At 39.9% G+C, this 20,284-nt stretch overlaps 1 protein-coding gene across 6 annotated transcripts in view; it reads right to left on the reverse strand.

The window, feature by feature from the left end:
- Nucleotides 1–2,217: 2,217 nt before the first annotated feature.
- The window catches only part of ZNF512 (zinc finger protein 512), a 38,662-nt gene continuing 20,595 nt past the window's right edge, over nucleotides 2,218–20,284 (reverse strand). For 4 of the 6 annotated variants that reach the window (XM_054476067.2, XM_054476066.2, XM_054476071.2 and 1 more), the window contains 5 exons: nucleotides 17,272–17,466; nucleotides 10,057–10,158; nucleotides 8,998–9,060; nucleotides 7,749–7,847; nucleotides 2,218–4,160 (listed from right to left, as the gene is read on the reverse strand). In XM_054476067.2, the coding sequence (XP_054332042.1) occupies nucleotides 3,852–4,160; nucleotides 7,749–7,847; nucleotides 8,998–9,060; nucleotides 10,057–10,158; nucleotides 17,272–17,466 (768 nt within the window). In that variant the 3' untranslated portion in view covers nucleotides 2,218–3,851. Of the gene's footprint in view, nucleotides 4,161–5,591; nucleotides 5,671–7,748; nucleotides 7,848–8,997; nucleotides 9,061–10,056; nucleotides 10,159–17,271; nucleotides 17,467–20,284 lie in introns of all 6 variants that reach the window. The other 2 variants (XR_010123262.1, XR_008500702.2) reach the window with 1 other exon arrangement.

Raw genomic sequence — 20,284 nt, forward strand, 5'->3', positions numbered from 1 at the left:
CTGATTATCTAATTCAGGAGTGGGTAACTTCTACCTGATCTCAGTTCATTTTTACTTATCATCCCAGGTAATGGATATGGTATACTGCTTGTGGCTGTCCCTTCCAGAGTGAGGGCTTGAAGACATTAAAAGTTGAATGATAACTGATTTCATACCTTGAAATCCATACCTCTAAGTGAGCAGCAAGTTGGCTAACTAAAATTTCAATCTGCATTTTGTCTGCTTTGCTATTTAGAAAATTACACAGGGTTATGTTACAGAAAGTGGGTTTAGATGGAAAAGACCTCTGAGGTGAAATTTAAGACCTGCTATGATTGCTAAAATGAAGCCTACAATGCAAAAACTGGGGAAGAAACTATTCTAGGCAGAGGCAACAGTGAATACAAATGCCTTAAGGTGGCAATAAGCTTGGTAGGTTCAAGGAACAGAAAGGTGTGTATGTGTAGTTGAGGAATGGTCACAGAACATGGGTGGAGAAAAGGAAGATGAGGCTATTAAGGCTAGCAGGAGTTATGAGCACAGAGGCATAGGCCGAGGGCCTTTAGCAGGTCTGATTTACAATTTTAAAAACTACAGCTGTTATGTGGAGTGTATCCAAGTCAGAAAAAAGTGGAAGGAAACCAATTAGGAAGATACTGTAGTCTAGGCAAGAGGTAATGATGGCTTAGATTGGAATGGCAGAAGTAGAGTGAAGAGATTGAAAATGTAGTTGGTGGTAGACAGGACTTGCTAATGGATTTGCTATGAGAAGAGAGAGAAGAATCAAGATGAAGCAAGAGTAAATTTCTAAAATGTTCTCTTTTAAGGAGATGTGCAGAATATTCTTTATATTTTTTGAGATGGTCTCACTGTGTCATGCAGGCTGGAGTGCAGTAGTGCGATCACAGCTCACAGCAGCATCTCGACCTGGACACAAGCAGTCCTCCCATCTCGGCCTCCCAACTAGCTGGGGCTATAGGTGCACACCACAATGCCCAGCTAATTTTTTTTATATTTTTTGTAGAGATGAGATTTCATCACATTGCCCAGGTTGGTCTAGAACTCCTGAGCTCAAGCGATCCTCCAGCCTCAACCTCCCAAAACGTTAGGATTACAGGTGTGAGCCACCGTGCCTGGCCCCAGACATTGAGACATACTCATGATGATACAAGAAACCCTACTCAATTTTATAGCTTGTATAGTATTCTACTGTATGACTATATCACAATTTATCCATTCTGATAATGGATAATTATTGTATATTAGAGTAGGCTAACAAAGAGACCCAAGAATGTATAATGTCTCAAATAACAGACATTTATTTCTTGCTCACTTAATAGTCTCAGATACATGTTCCTGGTTGGCAAGTGGCTCTCCTTTAGGAGGTGATTCAGGGAGGCAAGATATCTTCCATTTTGTGTTCTTCCACATCCTAGGGCCCCATCATCATCTGCATTTAGCCAGAAGAAGGGTAAAGAAAGCTTGGAGGTACACCCACTCAAAAGTTCTAACCTGCAAGTGGCATTCATCACTCCACTCACATCCCATGGGAAAAGAGTTAGCTGGCTTCTCCTTCACTAGAGAGAGTGGAGGGAAGGGGGATAACTGGGAAATACAATCTAGCCATTTGTTCTATAATCCCGTAACTTGCAAAGGTGAAAGTAGACCTCTGATACATGTTTTCAGTATCTCTCTATTGTAAACTGTACTGCAATAATCATTCTGTGTCTCTTGGTATGCCTAGACAAGAGGAGTTACTCTGTGTATACCCAGGAGAGAAACTGCTAAGTCTTCAGGTACATATCTTCAACTCTGCTAGATACTGCCAAATCACTTTTGAAGTGACTGTACCAATTTGCATTCCAAACCATGTATGAAAGTTCATAATACTGTCAAACTTTGTTAGTCTAATGAATTTTTTTAAAAAAAACTTTAAAACTCAATACTGTGATGAGAATAGTCTGTACTGAGTCCTGCTGATCCCTGGTCTTGGTCAGGAAAAAGGAAAGGAATGCCTGCAAGGGGTCCCTGGATGAAACTCGGCAAGTTTCCTATACTAATTCACTTTAATCTCAAACTACTCATTTTAACCAGCATAGTTCATGAACCAAAGAACTACTGAGACAACTGCATGTGGAATTTATTTCAAACTCACCCCCATCTCTAGCCATCTTCTTACCCCCATACAGTGTCAAGGAGTCATGCAGCAGGTCGGCGTCAAAGAACACTGGAAACATCTTTCTGAGAGTCATTTATTTCTTTTGTCATTGCCAAACATTCCCCAGGTCTTACTCACCAGAAATTAACATAGCTTCTTCATTTCTCCTCCCTGACAACCCTCATCTACTGAAAGGGCTTTAAGGGCACACTGCCAATGAAAATGCAGAGAGCATACACCATGTCCTTAACTTGTTTCAAAACTACCTATTCTGGCAGTATCCAATTCAGGTTTCAGTGCTCCCTTGTTTGAAAGTGGTCTTCACAAAAGCCCACATTTTAAAGCTATTTGGAGGAGCACAAAGAGTTAAAGTGGTAATAGCCTTTCAGAATTTGAAAAGGTAGTACTTGTCTATATCAGGGTTCATTTTTTATGTGGCATATGCCACAAAATAGGCAAGAATATATAAGACCAATATTTACGCACAACGGGGAAAGAGAATCCAGAAACACGACAACAATGCTGCTCTAACCAACGTTCCAGAGAAAGCCACCCTCAAAGAGAAATAACCCATTAAACATTACCAGATAGGCATGAGGTACAGAAAAAGAATTTTTCTTTCCAGCTCCAGATAAATATCTACATCTGGTGTCAAAGTCTCAGGATATAAAGAGGAGAGAACTCCATATATAAAAGAGGATAGGACAATATTCTCAGAAAATTCAAAAAGACAGAGGTTGGCTAAGGGGATGGGTGAAAACAGTGGGGCATAGACTAACAAGTGAGGTAAAGTCCAGGAAGAAGGAATGCGCACCTTGGTTTTCCCTTAGTGGCACTACCAGGAGCACTAGAAGACTGTCAAAACATCAGGGGCAATGTGATATTTCTCAATTCTTAAAACCAAAGAAGCAAAAATAAGCTTCAGAGGGCAAGTGATCATAGCTATGGATGAGGCCTCAGGCTCCAGGAAAGTTGGGGCAGTATTTATTGCTGCTTCTACTTTCTCTTTCCTGTCATTTTAATGTTTGGGTCACGTTACTCCTAAGGCTGCTTTTCATGTCTGTGGGTCTAGTCACTGCTACTTGGTACAAAGCATTTGCCAGTATAAACAGCATAGGGTAGTTCTAGATTTTTCATCCTAAATCCATTTTCTTACTTTCAATCTTAAAACCATATTGAGAGGACAAACAGCCTCCATAAAGTTTGTTTCCCAAGGAGACAGAGTAATCTTATTATGTGAATGACAACAGTTCTAGCTTCTAGACTTGTTATATCACAAATACAAAATGACAAATCAGTTATGGTTTTTTAAAAAATTAGTTTGGAATGGTTTCACAAGCTAGATGATGGAGCAGCTACTAAATCAATGGCGCTTCCAAGAACATTCTATACCCCAGGAAAGAAAGGACAACCAAAGAGGTTTCTTAGTTTTGTACAGGGCAAGAGGAGCCTATAGTTGGCCTTGAGAGGGAGCTCTTTGGGCAAGATAAAACAAGAGGACTTGACGAGGAATAGCAGGAAAACCTACTAAAAGGGGAGGGGGGAATCAAAGTGTAAGAAGGGAAGACAGTGAAATTTACACAGGAGGAAGGAGCTGAGAAAGTCACAGCCTTACACAAACAGCTGAAAGAATCTTCACTCAGTCCTCCCAGCACAGGTCCCCGTGACAACAGCATCACATCTGCTTTCCTAGGAGCGCTTTTACACTGACTACCTATTTCCTTCCTCGTTTATGATTAGTCTTTGGGGGCTTTACTTTCTGGAACTGTGCTGGCACTGGCTCCTGCTCTGGTTCCTTACAGGAGGCTGACACTACCAGTTCCTCATTATTCCTCCTCTGATCCTTCCCTACTCTAAGACTCAGCTCTGTCTCGGGGAGCTCAATGCCAGGCTGCTGCCGCCTTCTTAGAGACCTTCTGCTCCTGTGCTGCTGCCTCCGCTTTTCTTCTTCTTGCTGCCGCTGCTTTATCTTCATCAGCTTTTCAAAGCTTTTGGTTGTTGTTGGGTTTACAACGAACCAGTCCTAGAGAGGCAAAATAGAAATGTCATCCAGTCGAAAATATAGTGAAGAACATAAAGAAAGGTGGAGGAAGAATGGAAAAAAGGCATGATTAGGGCAGAACACAGTAAGAAGGAAACAGATATGGAACCATACCTCAGGATTCTATATTTTAAGATGGAGAAATCCAATACAGAGCAGCTATTATAAGCACATATTTTGTAAGGTGTAATTCTAGGGACTTTAATAAATGATCTACAAAGTCTGTTTACTTAGCATCATCCCACTCTTATATCTCCTGAGTATAAATCTCATCATGAGATGTAACATACTGAGCCATAGGAGATTTTTATTCCATGATGGCATCGTAACTAAGAACACAAATTTTGCAGCCAGACCCCCTGGGTGCAAATCCCAGCTCTGTTTCTAGATACGTGACCATGGGTGAATTACTTAATATTTTCGAGGCTCACTTTAAAAAATTAAGGGGTAGGGGACATGAAATCCAATTATAAAGTATTTTTGCCAAAAAAGAAAGAACTTCAATCTTATCAAGTGATCTGTTCAATCTTCTAAATCTACAAATTCATAGGAAAAGCCAGAATAGGGAGTTGAGCCCAATCTCTCTGCCCCACTGCAAGACTCCACTGCAGTAGTCCCTGTACCTCAAAAACAAACAACAACAACAAAAAAAAGCAAAAAAGGAAATAGCCAGAATAGAGGAATACTACCCTAGGGTGCAATCAGCAAAATTCCAGAATGTGGGTACATGTATGTGACAAGTGATCCGGTTTCTTCAATAAATGGCAAATTTGTAAAAAAGAAGAGGAAGCTTTTAGTCTTGCACCATGCAATGAGATAGCCACTAGCCACATGTGGTAAGTGATGTGTTTAAATGTGAGTAGAACAAATTAAGATATGCTTTCATGTAAAATATACACCAAATCTCAAAGACTTGTTATGAAAAAAATGTAAAATATCTCAATAATATATTGATTTACATGTTAAAGATAATTTTAGATACATTGGGCTTAATAAATTATTAACATTAATTTCATCTTTTTAAAGTACTTTTTTAATGTGGCTACTAGAAAATTTTAAATTATATACATGGCTCACAGTACATTTTTTTGGATAGTGCTGCTCTAGATTAAAACAAACAAATGCAATATTTAGACCTTGTTTTAGATCCTAATTTGAATAAATCAACTCCGAAAAAACACTATAAGATAATCAGGGAAATTTAAATAATAACTAGACATATGATAATATTAAAATTCTTAACTTTTTTAGGTATAATGATGTTTGTGGTTATATGTTTTCAAAAGTCCTTATCTCTTACAGATACATATTGAAAGAAGCACTTACAGCTGAACTTATGTGGAATTTGCTTTAAAGTAAGCCTTTAAGGGAAGAGAAAAAGTGAGGTTATAAATGACACAAGATTGGCCATACACTGATGATTGCTGAGGATGGCTGACAGCACACTGGGTTCATTATGCTATTTTCTCTACTTTCATGTGTTTGAAATTTTCTGTTAAAAAAAAAAAAAGTAGTGTAAGAAAATGTGATGGAGGGAGGAAGAAACAGGGTAAAGATGTTTTACCACCCACAAAATTCATAAATAGAGGCATAAATCAATAAACAAATGCCAGGGAGCATGCCCCAAATCAAGTGAAATTTGTTGGTTCCAACTCTGCTGGTTTTAACTTTTTAGGAAGAAAACAGACAAACCATTTAACTATATAAAGGCCAGATTTTGTCAGGAGATAATTACCTTCTTTGTTTTTTTAACAAAGTCTTGCTCTGCTGCCCAGGCAGAGTGCAGTGGCGCAATCTTGGCTCACTGCAACCTCCATCTCCCAGGTTCAAGCAAATCTCCTGCCTCAGCCTCCCAAGTAGCTGGGATTACAGGTGCCCACCACCACGCCCAGCTAACTTTTTAGTAGAGACGGGGTTTCACCATGATGGCCAGGCTGGTCTTGAACTCCCGACCTCAGGTGATCTGCCCGCCTCGGCCTCCCAAAGTGCTGGGATTACAGGCGTGAGCCACCGTGCCCGGCCAATAATTACCTTTTAAATACTTCCTAAAGCAAAAAAAGATATGCTATTATTACTAAAAAGATATGACTGCCTTCAGAAGACATCTCAGACTTTGGTTAGGGATTCTGAAAGCTTATGCCAGTAAAGCAACAGAAACCAAATTTTATGGAAGTAATTAAAGCTCACATTGTTAAGTACTATCAAATTTGAGGGCAGAAAATAAATAAAGGTGTTCCCTTTATTTTTCCACATCAGGCAGCAATAGTTTCTGCAGTAAGATATTCCAAGAGAATGCAAATTGTATTCCTAAGCTGTTGTAGTAGGACTATCTAATTATATCATAAACAATTTCTCTGTTCACCTGTATTACTAAAAAACCTTCCCCAAGAGAAAATCCTTGACCTTCTGAACTTTAAAGCATTTTTATACACAATTTTAAAATTTTATTTTGAAAAATTACAAACCTTCAGAAAAGTTGCAACAGTTCAATGAATAATCAAATTTACCATTGTTAATCTCTTTCCTTCCTCTCTTCCTTCTTCCCTCCTTCTTTCTTTTGCTGAACTATGTGCAAGTTAGTTGCAGACATCATAATACTTCATCCCTAAACACTTCGGCATATATCTACCTAAGAACAAGGGCATTCTCCTGCATGACTACAACTATCACCTTTGGGAATGTTAACACTGACACAATACTATTATTTAATATAGTCAGCATTCAAATTTCCCCAACTGTCTCAATAATGTCCTTTAGTTGTTTTATCCAGTATTTTAAACAGCGTTAAAAATGGGTTACTGGAAGACATTAGAATGCTAGAAGGCATGAACGTATAGAGATCACTGTGAAACAAGAATTTCAAACATGTAAACTCAACCTGGTTCCCAAATGTTTGACTTAATTGGATTTAAAGGAATTAGAAGAGTTCAGGCTGGGCACGGTGGCTCACACCTGTAATCTTAGCACTTTGGGAGGCCAAGGCGAGTGGATCACCTGAAGTCAGGAGTTCAAGACCAGCCTGGCCAACATGGCAAAACCCCATCTCTACTGAAAATACAAAAATTAGCCAGGCATGGTGGCAGGTGCCTGTAATCCCAGCTACTCAGGGAGTATTGCTTGAACCCGAGAGGTGGAGGTTGCAGTGAGCCCTCCAGACTGGGCAACAGAGCGAGACTCTGTCTAAAAAAAAAAAAAGAGTTCAAGGATGCTTACAGTCACAGTGATTTTTTTTTTTTGAGTCAGGATCTCTGTTGCCTAGGCTGGAGTGCAGTGGCGCAACCAGCTCACTGCAGCCTCAAACTCCCAGGTTCAAGTGATCCTCCTGCCTTGGCCTCCCAAAGTGCTGGGATTAGAGGCATGAGCCACCCCGCCCACCCCTCACAGTGACTTCAAATACTTTCACAGAAAAATACAATTATATATCTAAGTTTAGAGAATATTTTAACTCTAATGTCTCTGGTAACCACTTTAGAGATACTTTCCTTGACAGCCTTAGTCCATAAAAATAGGGACAAAGCCTACCTCTCTTGTGGCTTACATATCAGGCCCACAGGATTACAAAAACCTCACCTCAGCATGGACAGAGTTGATGTGATACTTGACACCACTCTCTGACACAAATTCTTTCTGACATAGAAGACATTTGTATTTTCCAGCCACAAAGTTTCCCTATTTCCAAGAGAGAAACAAAAAAGAATTATTGGTAAATTCAGAAACACATACCTGGGCTATGTGTAGGGATTGTTAGAGATGAAAAGAGGGAATTCTACTTCAGCAAAGATAAGAAGGAAAAAGATCCAATATAGTAATAGATTTAGGAAAACCAGCTTGGATAAATGATTACCAACATAAATCCATCCTAGTGCAACTCTGTTCCAATTACCCACCCTACTTCAACACAACCTGAAAGTCTCCTACTTTTTCTCAGGTAATATGCCACATCTTTCTACCTTCCTATGTTCCTTTCACTTCACTTCCAGGTTGTCTTGGTTCCTCCCCCAAAATGATCAAATGCCCAAAATTCACCAGAGGCACCAATGTACAATTCTTCCCACTATGATCCACTGTCGCAAAAAGTGCCTTCAAAATCCAGAATTAGAAGAGTACCATCTATAATACCTAGTTTAAGGACTCAGAAACTAGGATCAAGATGACAAACTCCTAAGCATTCCTGGACAGATCTGGTTTAGATGCCTACAACTCCCTTGTTGCCTTGAACTGAGACTTCTCTCCCCTCCTGAAGCTTCAGGTTTCCATGGTGCTCATTTTGTGTGAGGAGATTGGAAAATGGCAGCAATTCCCATGGCTGGTAGGTTGTAGGACACCTGGGTCAACATGGAAAAGATTCAGTGAGGTGAATGGCTGTTAGCCTGACACCCTATCCCACCTCCCATCCCCAGAGGCCAGTATGGTTCAGATGGGTATAGAGGATCTTTACCAATCCAGGTAAGCACATGTAAGGTGATTCTACAAAGTTTTAGGCCCACCTAAACAGGGCAGGCCCAGTGTAGGAGATGCTCAGATGCAAGGAGCTGAATCTCTTAGAATTCAGAGATAGGAACTCAGAACAAATACATTTTTCTCCGAATTCCTTTAAATTGATAATGACTTGTGACTATGGTGATCTTTTCTAAGTCTTGGACATGCCCTGGCATCCCACCCAATACCAGACCAAGAATCTTAGAGACATAAAATACTAAGGCAGCCTCTGAAAATAATGGTAAACAGGACAACTAGCTGTTCACCTAAACTGAATTCTCTTCCATGTCAGACTATTTTAGAGGACATGTTAAGATAGTAAGTTTAAAAAGTTACAAACCAATGTACAAGAGCCCAGGTGAGCTTTAAGGCCAGATACACTACTGTAGACAGCCTCACAGCCCTGCAAAAGAGAAGAAATAGTGTGAAGACTATGCCAAATAGCTCCCTTCTCTGAACAATCTGGCCATTTACACTGACCAACTCCACATTTGAAGGAAGAAAACCAATAATCTGTGCCACAAACCAAACGAAAAAAGAATATACATGCAAGCCGCAAAAGAAAGAAAGCCAAGGAAAGGTAAAAAGAAAAGAAACAGAAGGTGAACAAGTTGTTTAGGAAAGATTAAGCCATTTCCTTCCCTCAGTACTTTCTCTGACACTTAAGAGAAACACGGAAAATTATATAGTTAGTTTTTTTAAAAATCTGCTTTATTTAGTGCAAATGTGTTCCCACTTCTTTTATATTTACTCCTCTGCAAAGTACTGAATCTACTATAGCTGTGATAGTTTAAAGATGGCTCTCTCCCTCATCTTGATTCTAGAAAATAAAAATATTTTTAGAATCTTAAAAATAAAGATGGCTGCAAATTCTCTTCCACTCTTGCCATCAAGAAGTGGAGTCTATTTACCCTTCCTGTGAATCTGGGTTAGTCCCATGATTCCTTTGATCAATAAAACACCATGGAAGTGATGCTGTGCAAATTCTGAAGCTAGATTTTAAGAGACCTGCAGCCCTGCTTTCATGATCTCAAAATATTCTCTGAGACGTCAGTCACTGTGTACCCTGCTGGTAGCCCAACTACTCTGCTAGAGAGAGAGGCCATATGGACAGCCAAGCTCCCAGATAAATGCAGCTGCACAGAAACTATCTTGAACATTCCAGTCTGAGTTTCCAGCTGAACACACTTTCATGAGTGATTCCAGCTGATGCTACATATCGCAGGAGAACTGCCCTGCTGAGCCTTTACAGAATTATTGCTCTATTGAATTGTGAACAAATAAAATAACTGTTTTAAGCCACTGAGGTTCAGGTATTTTGTCATGAAGGAATAAATAACAGAAGCAAGAGCAGATGCTTGATAAACATTTACTGAATAAATGAATGAGAAAGAACCACCTGGTTAGGACACTGAATACGATGATATTTCTTGATATCTGTCTTCCATTTATGTAATACTTCCTGGCTGAAGGTAGGTAGCCCTGGACGAGTATATTTTAGCTACAAGACAAGACAACCAGAAACATTAGATAAATCCAACTCCCAACCAAAATATCCCAAAAGTTTCACACCCAACTCTTTAGGTTATATAATTCTCAAATCTATACTCTTGGACACAAAAACACTGTAAGATACAAGACCCTGTAAAGTACCTGAAACTGGTAAGTATAACGGTCTATTGTTTGTCTTAGAAAAGTTTGATTTTTAACAGAGGACAAGAGACTCAGATATAATACTTCACCTACAGTTTAAAAAGAAAAAAAAGCTACAGAGTACTACATAGAATTAAAATATGTATTAAAAAAGAAAGATTCATAGGTTCTAATGATTAGGAAAGAAAAAAATAAATTTAAAAAATGTTAAAAGAGAGAGAGGGCTACAAATTCACATTCATATACTCAGTCATAGAAATAAATGTAGATGAGTAAAAGGTTAGAAGTGTATAAATCAAAATATTAACAGTGGTATTCTCTGGTAGATTTTTTTTTTTTTTTGAGATGGAGTCTCGCTCTGTCGCCCAGGCTGGAGTGCAGTGGCACGATCTCGGCTCACTGCAAGCTCCGCCTCCTGGGTTCACACCATTCTCCTGCCTCAGCCTCCCGAGTAGCTGGGACTACATCTCTGGTAGAATTTTGAATCATTTTAATATTTTTTCCTATTTATCTGCATTTCTAATTTTTCTTCAATTATAACATGCTAATTTTGGTATTTTTAAAAATTCTAAAACAAAAAAATTAAGGTTCAACATAAAACAGGGATGTGAGAGAAATCAGGGAACAGAATACATAATATCTGCTTATACTTCAAAAGTAGAATTATTTCTAGCACTTCTTTTTACAGGCTTTGACGTGAGTTGATCTCTCCTTACAACTACAACTAGAGTTTTCAGAGAGGAGAGAGCAACCTGCACAGACAGTTCTTGCAAAGTCCACCATGGGTAAATAGCTGTATTTCTGGTGAGTAAACAATCTTTCTGCTTTGAAGTGTCTGAAAAGAAGCTGATTCTCTGTGACAAAAAAACACACCCAAAGCCCATAAAGGTAATGGAGGAAGTAAGGAAGGTAGCCCAAAGAACCTCTGGTAAATCTATAAAAGAATAGAGTACACAATACTTTTATAGAGTACAGAAGTGGCTTTCTTTATAAGCACTTAGTCTCCTCTGAAGCTAGTGTAAATGGGCCTATCTAAAATCTTTTTTACAGCTCCATAGTACATAGTTTATATAAATATAGTTATAAATGTATCATATATGATACATATTTACTATCATAAATATGATAGTAATAAACTATCATATTAGTAATAGTAATAAACTATCATATTTATGTAAATGAAGTACTATCCAGCTTTAAAAAAGATGAGGATGATTTCTATGAACACATGTGGAGTAATTTCCAGGATACACAGTTGCCCCTTGAACAACATGAGTTTGAACTGTGCAGGTCCACTTATATGTGGATTTTTTCAACCAAACAAGGACCAAAAATACTGTATTCTCAGTACACAAAACAAATCTATACAGAAGACCACTTTTCATATACACAGGTTTGGCAGGGCTGACTGCAGAACTTAAGTATGCACAAATTTGGGTATTCACAGAGGTCCTGGAACCAACTTCCCACATGTACTGAGGGACAACTGTATATATATATATACATATATATATATACACACACTATATATATATATACACACATATATATATACACACACACACACACACATATATATATAAATTTTTTTTTTTTTTTGAGATGGAGTCTTGCTCTGTTGCCCAGGCTGGAGTCCAGTGGTGCTATCTTGGCTCACTGCAACCTCCGCCTTCCGGGTTCAAGCTATTCTCCTGTCTCAGCCTCCCAAGTAGCTAGGACTACAGGTGCGTGCCACCATGCCCAGCTAATTTTTGTATTTTTAGTAGAGACAGGGTTTCACCATGTTGGCCAGGATGGTCTCAGTCTCTTGACCTCATGATCTGCCTGCCTCAGCCTCCAAAAGTGCTGGGATTACAGGTGTGAGCCACTACACCCAGCCACAACTATATTATTAAGTGAAATAAAGCAGAGTATCAAAAAAATTATCTGTAGTAAGAAAGAAGGGGATATAAGAAAATATACATGTATCTGATGATCCATCACATAAAAATACAGGAAGGGTAAACTAAAAACGAATGAGTTTGGTTATCTTTGGAGGTAGGTGGGAACACAGTAGAAAGAAAAGGGGAATGAGAATGGAATAGTTGGGATGAGGAGTAGTGACTTAGAACATATCTCTTTGAATAGGTCTGATTTAGAACCATGGTGGTTTCATATATTCCCAAAATAAATGAATAGTTACATTAAACAGGATGTAGGGGAAACCCAAAACTTAATAAAAATAACACATGAACCTATTACAAATAAGTGACACAATGATGGGGGCAGGGAAGAAAAAACCAACCTCAGTAACTTTGGAAAATACTATTTTCACTATATACTGTAAGGCTCAAGATGAAAAGAAGTATATATAAATATAGAAAATTTGTTTTTTACAAGGGAATGAGTTGGTAATTCTGACACTATTTTATATACTACTAGAATTGAGCAAATAAGTAAATATACTGTGGATAATCAGAACCAGGTTTCTCACTGTTGGAGAAAGAAGTTACAAATAAGGAAAAAGGAAGGCTAGAAGGAAACTTGTGGTGTTGGATTAGAAATGAAGGTCTCATGGCTTTTAATATACATACAAATACACAGCCATAAAAATAAATATGGATGTGTATGTGTGCATGTATGACTATACATGCCTTTATATCCTAACTCTGTCCACCAAGAAGGCACAGAAACAATGACACTCCAGTAGAACTAGCACTTAAATATTCACTTCTAAATATATTCTTTAATAAAAGGAACCAGGATTCCTTAGAGAAATGGTCGATTCCAGGGCTGGGGCAGGAAAAATGGAAGATAAGCCTACGGCCTGTCTTATCATGTCATAAAGTAAAAAATTTTCTCAAAAAAGGATAGGGGATGTCAAAAAGACATAGGAGCCCACTTGAAAGAGCTCTCAACTGCCAAATCCGGGACACGTTGAGCAGCAAAATAAATAACAATAGCATTGGATTATAACCCACGGAATAAAATAAACATCATTGAGTCTTTACTTATACAAATAAATAGAGGAAAACAACAGATCTTTTCACATTAGAGTTCTAATCAATAATTATAGAAAAAACGATGGAAACTGAAAATCATTATGTAAGCATCACAGGCATAACTGTTGCAGGCAGCCAGGGGTGGTGGTTCATGCCTGTAATCCCAGCACTCTAGGGGGTGGATCACAAGGTCAGGAGTTCGAGACCAGCCTGGCCAATATGATGAAACCCCATCTCTACCATAACTAAAAAAATTAGCCAGGCATGGTGGCACGCACCTGTAGTCCCAGCTACTCAGGAAGCTGAGGCAGAAGAATTGCTTGAACCCGGGAGGTGGAGGTTGCAATGGGCTGAGACCACGCCACTGCACTCCAGCCTAGGTGACAGAGTGAGACTCCATCTCCAAAAAAAAAAAAAAAAATGTTACTGGCAAATATTGTCAATGGATGCTAATCTAAGAAGGCAACAGTATGATAAGAAACAGGATATGTGTATATTCCATCTCCCCACAAAATATTCACTAATTACAAATGGGAAGATTGTAGTTTTGCCATTGAGATACTTAGAAAACACACCCTAAGCAACTGATCAAAATTATCATCATCAGTAAGAGACATATCAACATCATATACCTTTTGATATGATACATGGAGAAGGGCCAACATTGCTTCAGTGGTATTCTTGCCAAACACATATAGAACTCTCAACCTAATCTTGAGAAAATATCATGTAAATCCACATTGGGGAACATTCTACAAAATAACCAGCCAGTTCTCTTCAACAGCATCAAGAAAACAAAAGATAAAGCCAGGGGAACTATAACAGATTGGAAGAGACTAAGGAGACACAGAAATGAAATAAAATGTGGTATCCTGATAATATCCTAAGGTATGATTAGGTAAGATGTTGGCATTAGGAGAAGCTAGGTGAAGAGCATTTGGAAACTCTGCTAACTAGTCTAAAATTATTTCAAAATTCAAAGTTTTTAAGAAAGAATATACATTGCTTATATGTACATCAAGAAACAGTGGAAAGATGCACAAGAAGCTAATGAGAATGGTTAACCATGGGGACAGGACAGAACAAGGACAAGGTAGGAGTGGGCTAATTCAATGTTTAGCATCATTTTGAGTTTTTGAACCATTTGAAGAATATGTTATCTACTCAAAAAGATTAAATTTTTATATTTAAGAAAGAATAATGCCTTTTATCTATACGCTGTCAAAAATATAAACCAGGCCATGCACAGTGGCTCAGGCCTGTAATCCTAGCACTTCAGGAGGCCAAGGCAGGCGAATTGCCTGAGCTCAGGAGTTTGAGACCAGCCTGGGCAACATGGCAAAACCCACCTCTACAAAAAATTAGCCAGGCATGGTTGTACATGCCTTAATCCCAGCTACTTGGGAGGCTGAGGCACGAGAATCACTTGAACCTGGGAGGTAGAGGATGCAGTGAACCGAGATCACGTCATTGCACTCCAGCCTGGGTGACAGAGCGAGACGCTGTCTCAAAAAAAAAAAAAAAAAAAAAAAAAAAAATATATATATATATATATACACACATATGTAACCTATTTGATGATTTTAGGAAAGCATCTGCTAGATGACAATACCCAACTTTATCAATGAGTTAACAAATATTTATTTATTTATTTTTATTTTTTTGAGACGGAGTCTTGCTCTGTCACCCAGGCTGGAGTGCAGTGGCGCAATCTCAGCTCACTGCAACCTCTGCCTCCCGGGTTCAAGTGAATCTCCTGCCTCAGCCTCTCAAGTAGCTGAGAGTACAGGCAAGCACCTACCACGCCCAGCTAATTTTTTTGTATTTTCAGTAGAGACGGGGTTTCACCGTGGTAGCCAGGATGGTCTCAATCTCCTGACCTCGTGATCCGCCCGCCTTGGACTCCCAAAGTGCTACGATTACAGGTGTGAGCCACCACGCCCGGCAACAAATATTTATTTATTTATTTATTTTTATTATTATTTTTTTGAGATGAAGTCTTGCTCTGTGGCCCAGGCTAGATTGCAGTGGCAAGATCTTGGCTCACTGCACCCTCCGCCTCTCAGGTTCAAACCATTCTCCTGCCTCAGCCTCCCCAGTACCTGAGACTACAGCTGGGACTACACGTGTGTCCCACCCGGCTAATTTTTCTTTTTGAGACAGATTTCTGCTCTTGTCGCCCAGGCTGGAGTGCAATGGCACGATCTTGGCTCACTACAATCTCTGCTTCCCAGGTTCAAGCAATTCTCCTGCCTCAGCCTCCCAAGCAGCTGGGATTACGGGCGCCCGCCTCCACATCCAGCTAATTTTTGTATTTTTAATAGAGAAGAGGTATCATCATGTTAGCCAGGCTGTTCTCAAACTGCTGACCTCAGATGATCGTCCCGCCACGGCCTCCTAAATTGCTGGGATTACAGGTGTGAGCCACTGTGCCCAGCCACTAATTTTAAAAATATTTTTAGTAGAGACGGGGTTTCATCATGTTGACCAGGCTGGTCTCGAACTCCTGACCTCGTGATTCACCCACCTCGGCCTCCCAAAGTGCTGGGATTACAGGCGTGAGCCACTGCGCCCAGCCAGTTAACAAATATTTAAATTTCCTTATGACATCCTATGCATAGTGAAACCTGACTGTGATATCATGAGATAAATATCACTGTGCAAAACCCACATTTAAATTGGATTTAGATAGCCATGTACTTTAGCCTGTAGCAGGAAAAAAAGAATGTAGAAATAAGTCCAAAACAAGAAAGTATACTCTAATACTCAAAAATACAATCCAACTCCTTGGACACCAGGAGCGTCCACCAGGAGTGCACACCTACCACTCTGGACTAATTTTTAGACCAAAAAAGACATAAGTGTTAGAAACTAGGGTATGACCTTCTTTTCTTTTCTTTTCCTTTTTTTTTTTGGAGACAGAGTCTCACTCTGTCACCTAGGCTGGAGTGCAGTGGTCCAGTCTTGGCTCACTGCAACCTCCACCTCCCAGGTTCAAGCAGTTCTCCTGCCTCAGCCTCCTGAGTAGCTGGGATTACAGGCACCTGCCACCACGCCGGGCTAATTTTTGTATTTTTAGTAGAGAGGGGGTTTCACCATGTTGGCCAGGATGGTCTCGATCTATTGACCTCATGATCCACCCACCTCAGCCTCCCAAAGTACTGGGATTACAGCCTTGAGCCACTGTACCCAGCCTTATTTTCTTATAAGACATAACATTCCTCTCACATAGGTCAGAGCCCTATGCCAAATGTGAACTTCTTGATACCCTGGAGAATAAGAGGCCCTTTGCTCCTCTCTTACTCCGTATTACGTATCCCTTCAACCTGTTCCCAAGACTATCTGATAGTCATATATCCTTGTCTCATTTTGGCTAAATAATGCCCTTCCTCTATGATCTATTCTAGTAGAGTCTAATAGATCCAAGGGCTTCCAAACAGGTTCTGCACCCCTGAGAAGTATGCTTGGGGCCGTGTAGGGGAACAATAAAAGCATAAAGAAGAAGAAGGCCAAGTAGACAAGGCTTTGGGCTCACTACTCACAGCTACTCAGAGCAAGTCTGTTTTTAAGTTATTTTATATACTGGTGTTTTGCATAGGATTTTATTTTGAAAAAAGCGGGGGAGAGGAGTTCTGTTACTACAAAACAAACTGAAACCATTTATCTCAACTAAATATAAACTACATATGAGCTAGCAAAACAAAAACACATTACACAAAAATCTAATCTGAGAATTCAGGTTCCCTCTGGAAGTAGTCCAGAATTAAGAGGGCTCTTTAAGGAACTTATGAAACAGACTGTCACTCTAGAACCTAACTGAATCCAAACACCAAAGCTAGATCAGATGTACTCTATCTCCAAGGATAAACAAACAAAATACTGCCTATCACATACTTACTCAAGTGCATTTACATCTCTGTGTACAGTAGACACAATGTTAGACATAATGGTTCCCAAATTGATACATGCTTCTGCCTTACCTTTCGATCATCAGGTACCAGGTCCTGAAGCACCTTCCTCTTGGGCCATTCCTTGGCCAGTTCAGCAGAGGCCAGCTCCTGCAGGTGGTATACAGCTATCTTGGCAGAACGTCTCTGAACTCGGCCCCCACTCTTTGACTCTAGGTTCATCTCCTTTAAGCACTCTGGCTGTCCTGACTCTGGAAAGAAGGATATCTGCAAAAATGAGACACAGCAAAACATAGGCCTGATAAGTGGCATCCATCACAGCCAGTGATTAAAGGCTGAGCTTCCTGCTCTAAATATCAAAAGAGCTATGTAGTAGATTGCTAACCACTAGCATCAAGTTCCACCATATTAATGTATATTTTACTGGTAAAAAAAGCTTCTTAGGGCCAGGCATGGTAGCTCACTCCTGTAATCCCAGCACTTTGGGAGACCAAGGCGGGTGGATCATCTGAGGTCAGGAGGTGGAAACCAGCCTGGCTAACGTGGTGAAACCCTGTCTCTACTAAAAATATAAAAATTAGCTGGGCATGATGGCACACGCCTGTAGTCCCAGCTACTCGGGAGGCTGAGGCAGGAGAATCGCTTGAACCAGGGAGGTGGAGGCTGCAGTGAGCGAAGATTGCGCCATTACACTCCAGCCTGGGCGATAAAAGTGAAACTCTGTCTCAAAAAAAAAAAAAAAAAAAGGCTTCTTAGTGGTTAAAAGACACATTCGTATGCAAAGAGAAAAATCTTAACCCATTCCTCACACTATATATAAAAATTAACTCAAAATGGACCATAGCCCTAAATGTAAAAGATAAAACTATAAAACTTCTAGAAGTTTTATAGCAAGGGAGAAAATGTGTGTGATCCTGTGTATGACGGTTTTTTGATGTGTCAAGTTGGCTGGGATACAGTCATCAGTCAATCAAACATAAATCTAAGTGTATTGATGTGAAGGTATTTTGTAAATGTGATAAAAGTCTATAATCAGTTGACTTTAAGTAAGACAGATCCAGCAGAAGAGGAGGCAGGAGAGATTCAAAGCATGAGAGACATCCAACCTGCTGTCTCTGACTTGAAGACAGCCATGAGCCAGGGAACGCAGGTGGCCTTTGGAAAGTGAGAATTCTTAGCCCACAGCAAATAAGAAAGGAACTCCTGCAACTGCACGGAACTGAATTCTTGAACAATCTGAATGAGTTTGGAAACATGTTCTCTCACTAGAGCTTCTAAAAAAGAACAGCCCTACCAACACTGATTCCAGCCTGGTGAGACTCTAAGCAGAGGAACCAGCTGAGGCATCCTGTAACTGGATTCCTGACCTAAAGAACTGTGAGGTAATCAATGTGTGTTGTTTTAAGCCACTCAGTTTGTGGTGATTCACAGTAGCAACAGAAAATTATACACTGAGGGCCAGACACAGTGGCTCACACCTGTAATCCCAGAACTTTGGGAGGCTGAGGCAGGTGGATCACCTGAGGTTAGGAGTTCAAGACCAGCCTGGCCAACATGGTGAAACCCCATCTCACTAAAAATACAAAAATTAGCCAGGCACGGTGGCGGGCACCTGTAATTCAGCTACTCAGGAGGCTGAGGCAGGAGAATCACTTGAACCCAGGAGGTGGAGGTTGCAGTGAGCCAAGATTGCACCACTGCACTCCAGCCTGGGCAACAGAGCAAGACTCTGTCTCAAGAAAAAAAAAAGAAAGAAAATTATACATTGAGTTAAGCAAAGATTTCTTAGATATAACAAAAGCATTATCCATAAAGAAAAAATATATAAATCAAACTATATCAAAATTTAAAACTCTGTTCTTCAAGAGACAATGTTAAAAAAAAGATAAAGAACTTGTATCCGGAATGATAAAAAACCCACAATATATCCCAAACTTAATAAGACAACAAAAATCTTCCCCCCAAAATGAACAAAGGATTTGAACAGACACTTCATTAAAGACATACAAATCACCAGTAAGCACATGCAAAGATGGTCAACAAGATTAAGCATTGTTAGTCATTAGGGAAATGAAAATTTAAACCACAGTAAAGTACTACTACATACCTATTAGAATGGATCAAAAAATAAAATTGACAATAATAAATGTAGACAAGGATGCAAAGCAACTGGAGTTCTCATACTTCGCTGGTGGGAATGCAAAATGGCACAGCCACTTTGGGAAACAATGCAGCAGTTTCTTATGAAGTTAAATATACATTAATCATATGACCCAGAAATCTCATTCCTAAGTATTTACCCAAGGGAAATTAAAATTTATTTTCACATAAAAACTTTTTGCCAGGTACAGTGGCTCATGCCTGTAATCCCAGCATTCTGGGAGGCCAAGGCAGGCAGATCACTTGAGCCCAGGAGTTCAAGATCAGCCTGGCCAACATGGCAAACACCCATCTCTACTACAAATACAAAAATTAGCTGGGCGTGGTGGCACTCGCCTATAATCCCAGCTACTTGGGAGGCTGAGGTGGGAGGATGGCTTGAGCCCGGGAGGCAGAGGTAGCAGTGAGCCAAGGTGGCGCCACTACACTCCAGCCTGGGCAAAAGAGCGAGACCGTTTCAAAAAAACAACACATAACAATCTTTTTGTTTTTTGTTTTTGAGTCAGGGTCTTGCTCTGTCACCCAGGTTGGAGTGCAGTGGCGCCATCTCGGCTCACTGCAATCTCCACCTCCTGGGCTCAAGCCATCCTCCCGCCTCAACCTCCCAAGTAGCTGGAACTACAGGCATGTACCACCCACACCCAGCTAATTTTTGTGTTTTCTGTAGAGATGGGGTTTCACCATGTTGCCCAGCTGGTCTCGAACTCCTGAGCTCAAGCGATCCACCTGCATCAGCCTCCCAAAGTGCTGGGATTACAGGCATGAGTCATTGTGCCCAGCCCAAAAACCTTTGTGAATGTTTATAGCAGCTTTATTTGTAATCGTCAAAAACTAGAAACAACCAAATGTTCTTCAACTGGTAAGTAGATAAACAAACTTGAAACATCCATACAATGAAATCCTAGTCAGAAAAAAAGAGGAATAA

The sequence above is a fragment of the Pongo pygmaeus genome, chromosome 12 (assembly GCF_028885625.2).
Source record: "Pongo pygmaeus isolate AG05252 chromosome 12, NHGRI_mPonPyg2-v2.0_pri, whole genome shotgun sequence".
Classification (NCBI taxonomy): Eukaryota; Metazoa; Chordata; class Mammalia; order Primates; family Hominidae; genus Pongo; species Pongo pygmaeus.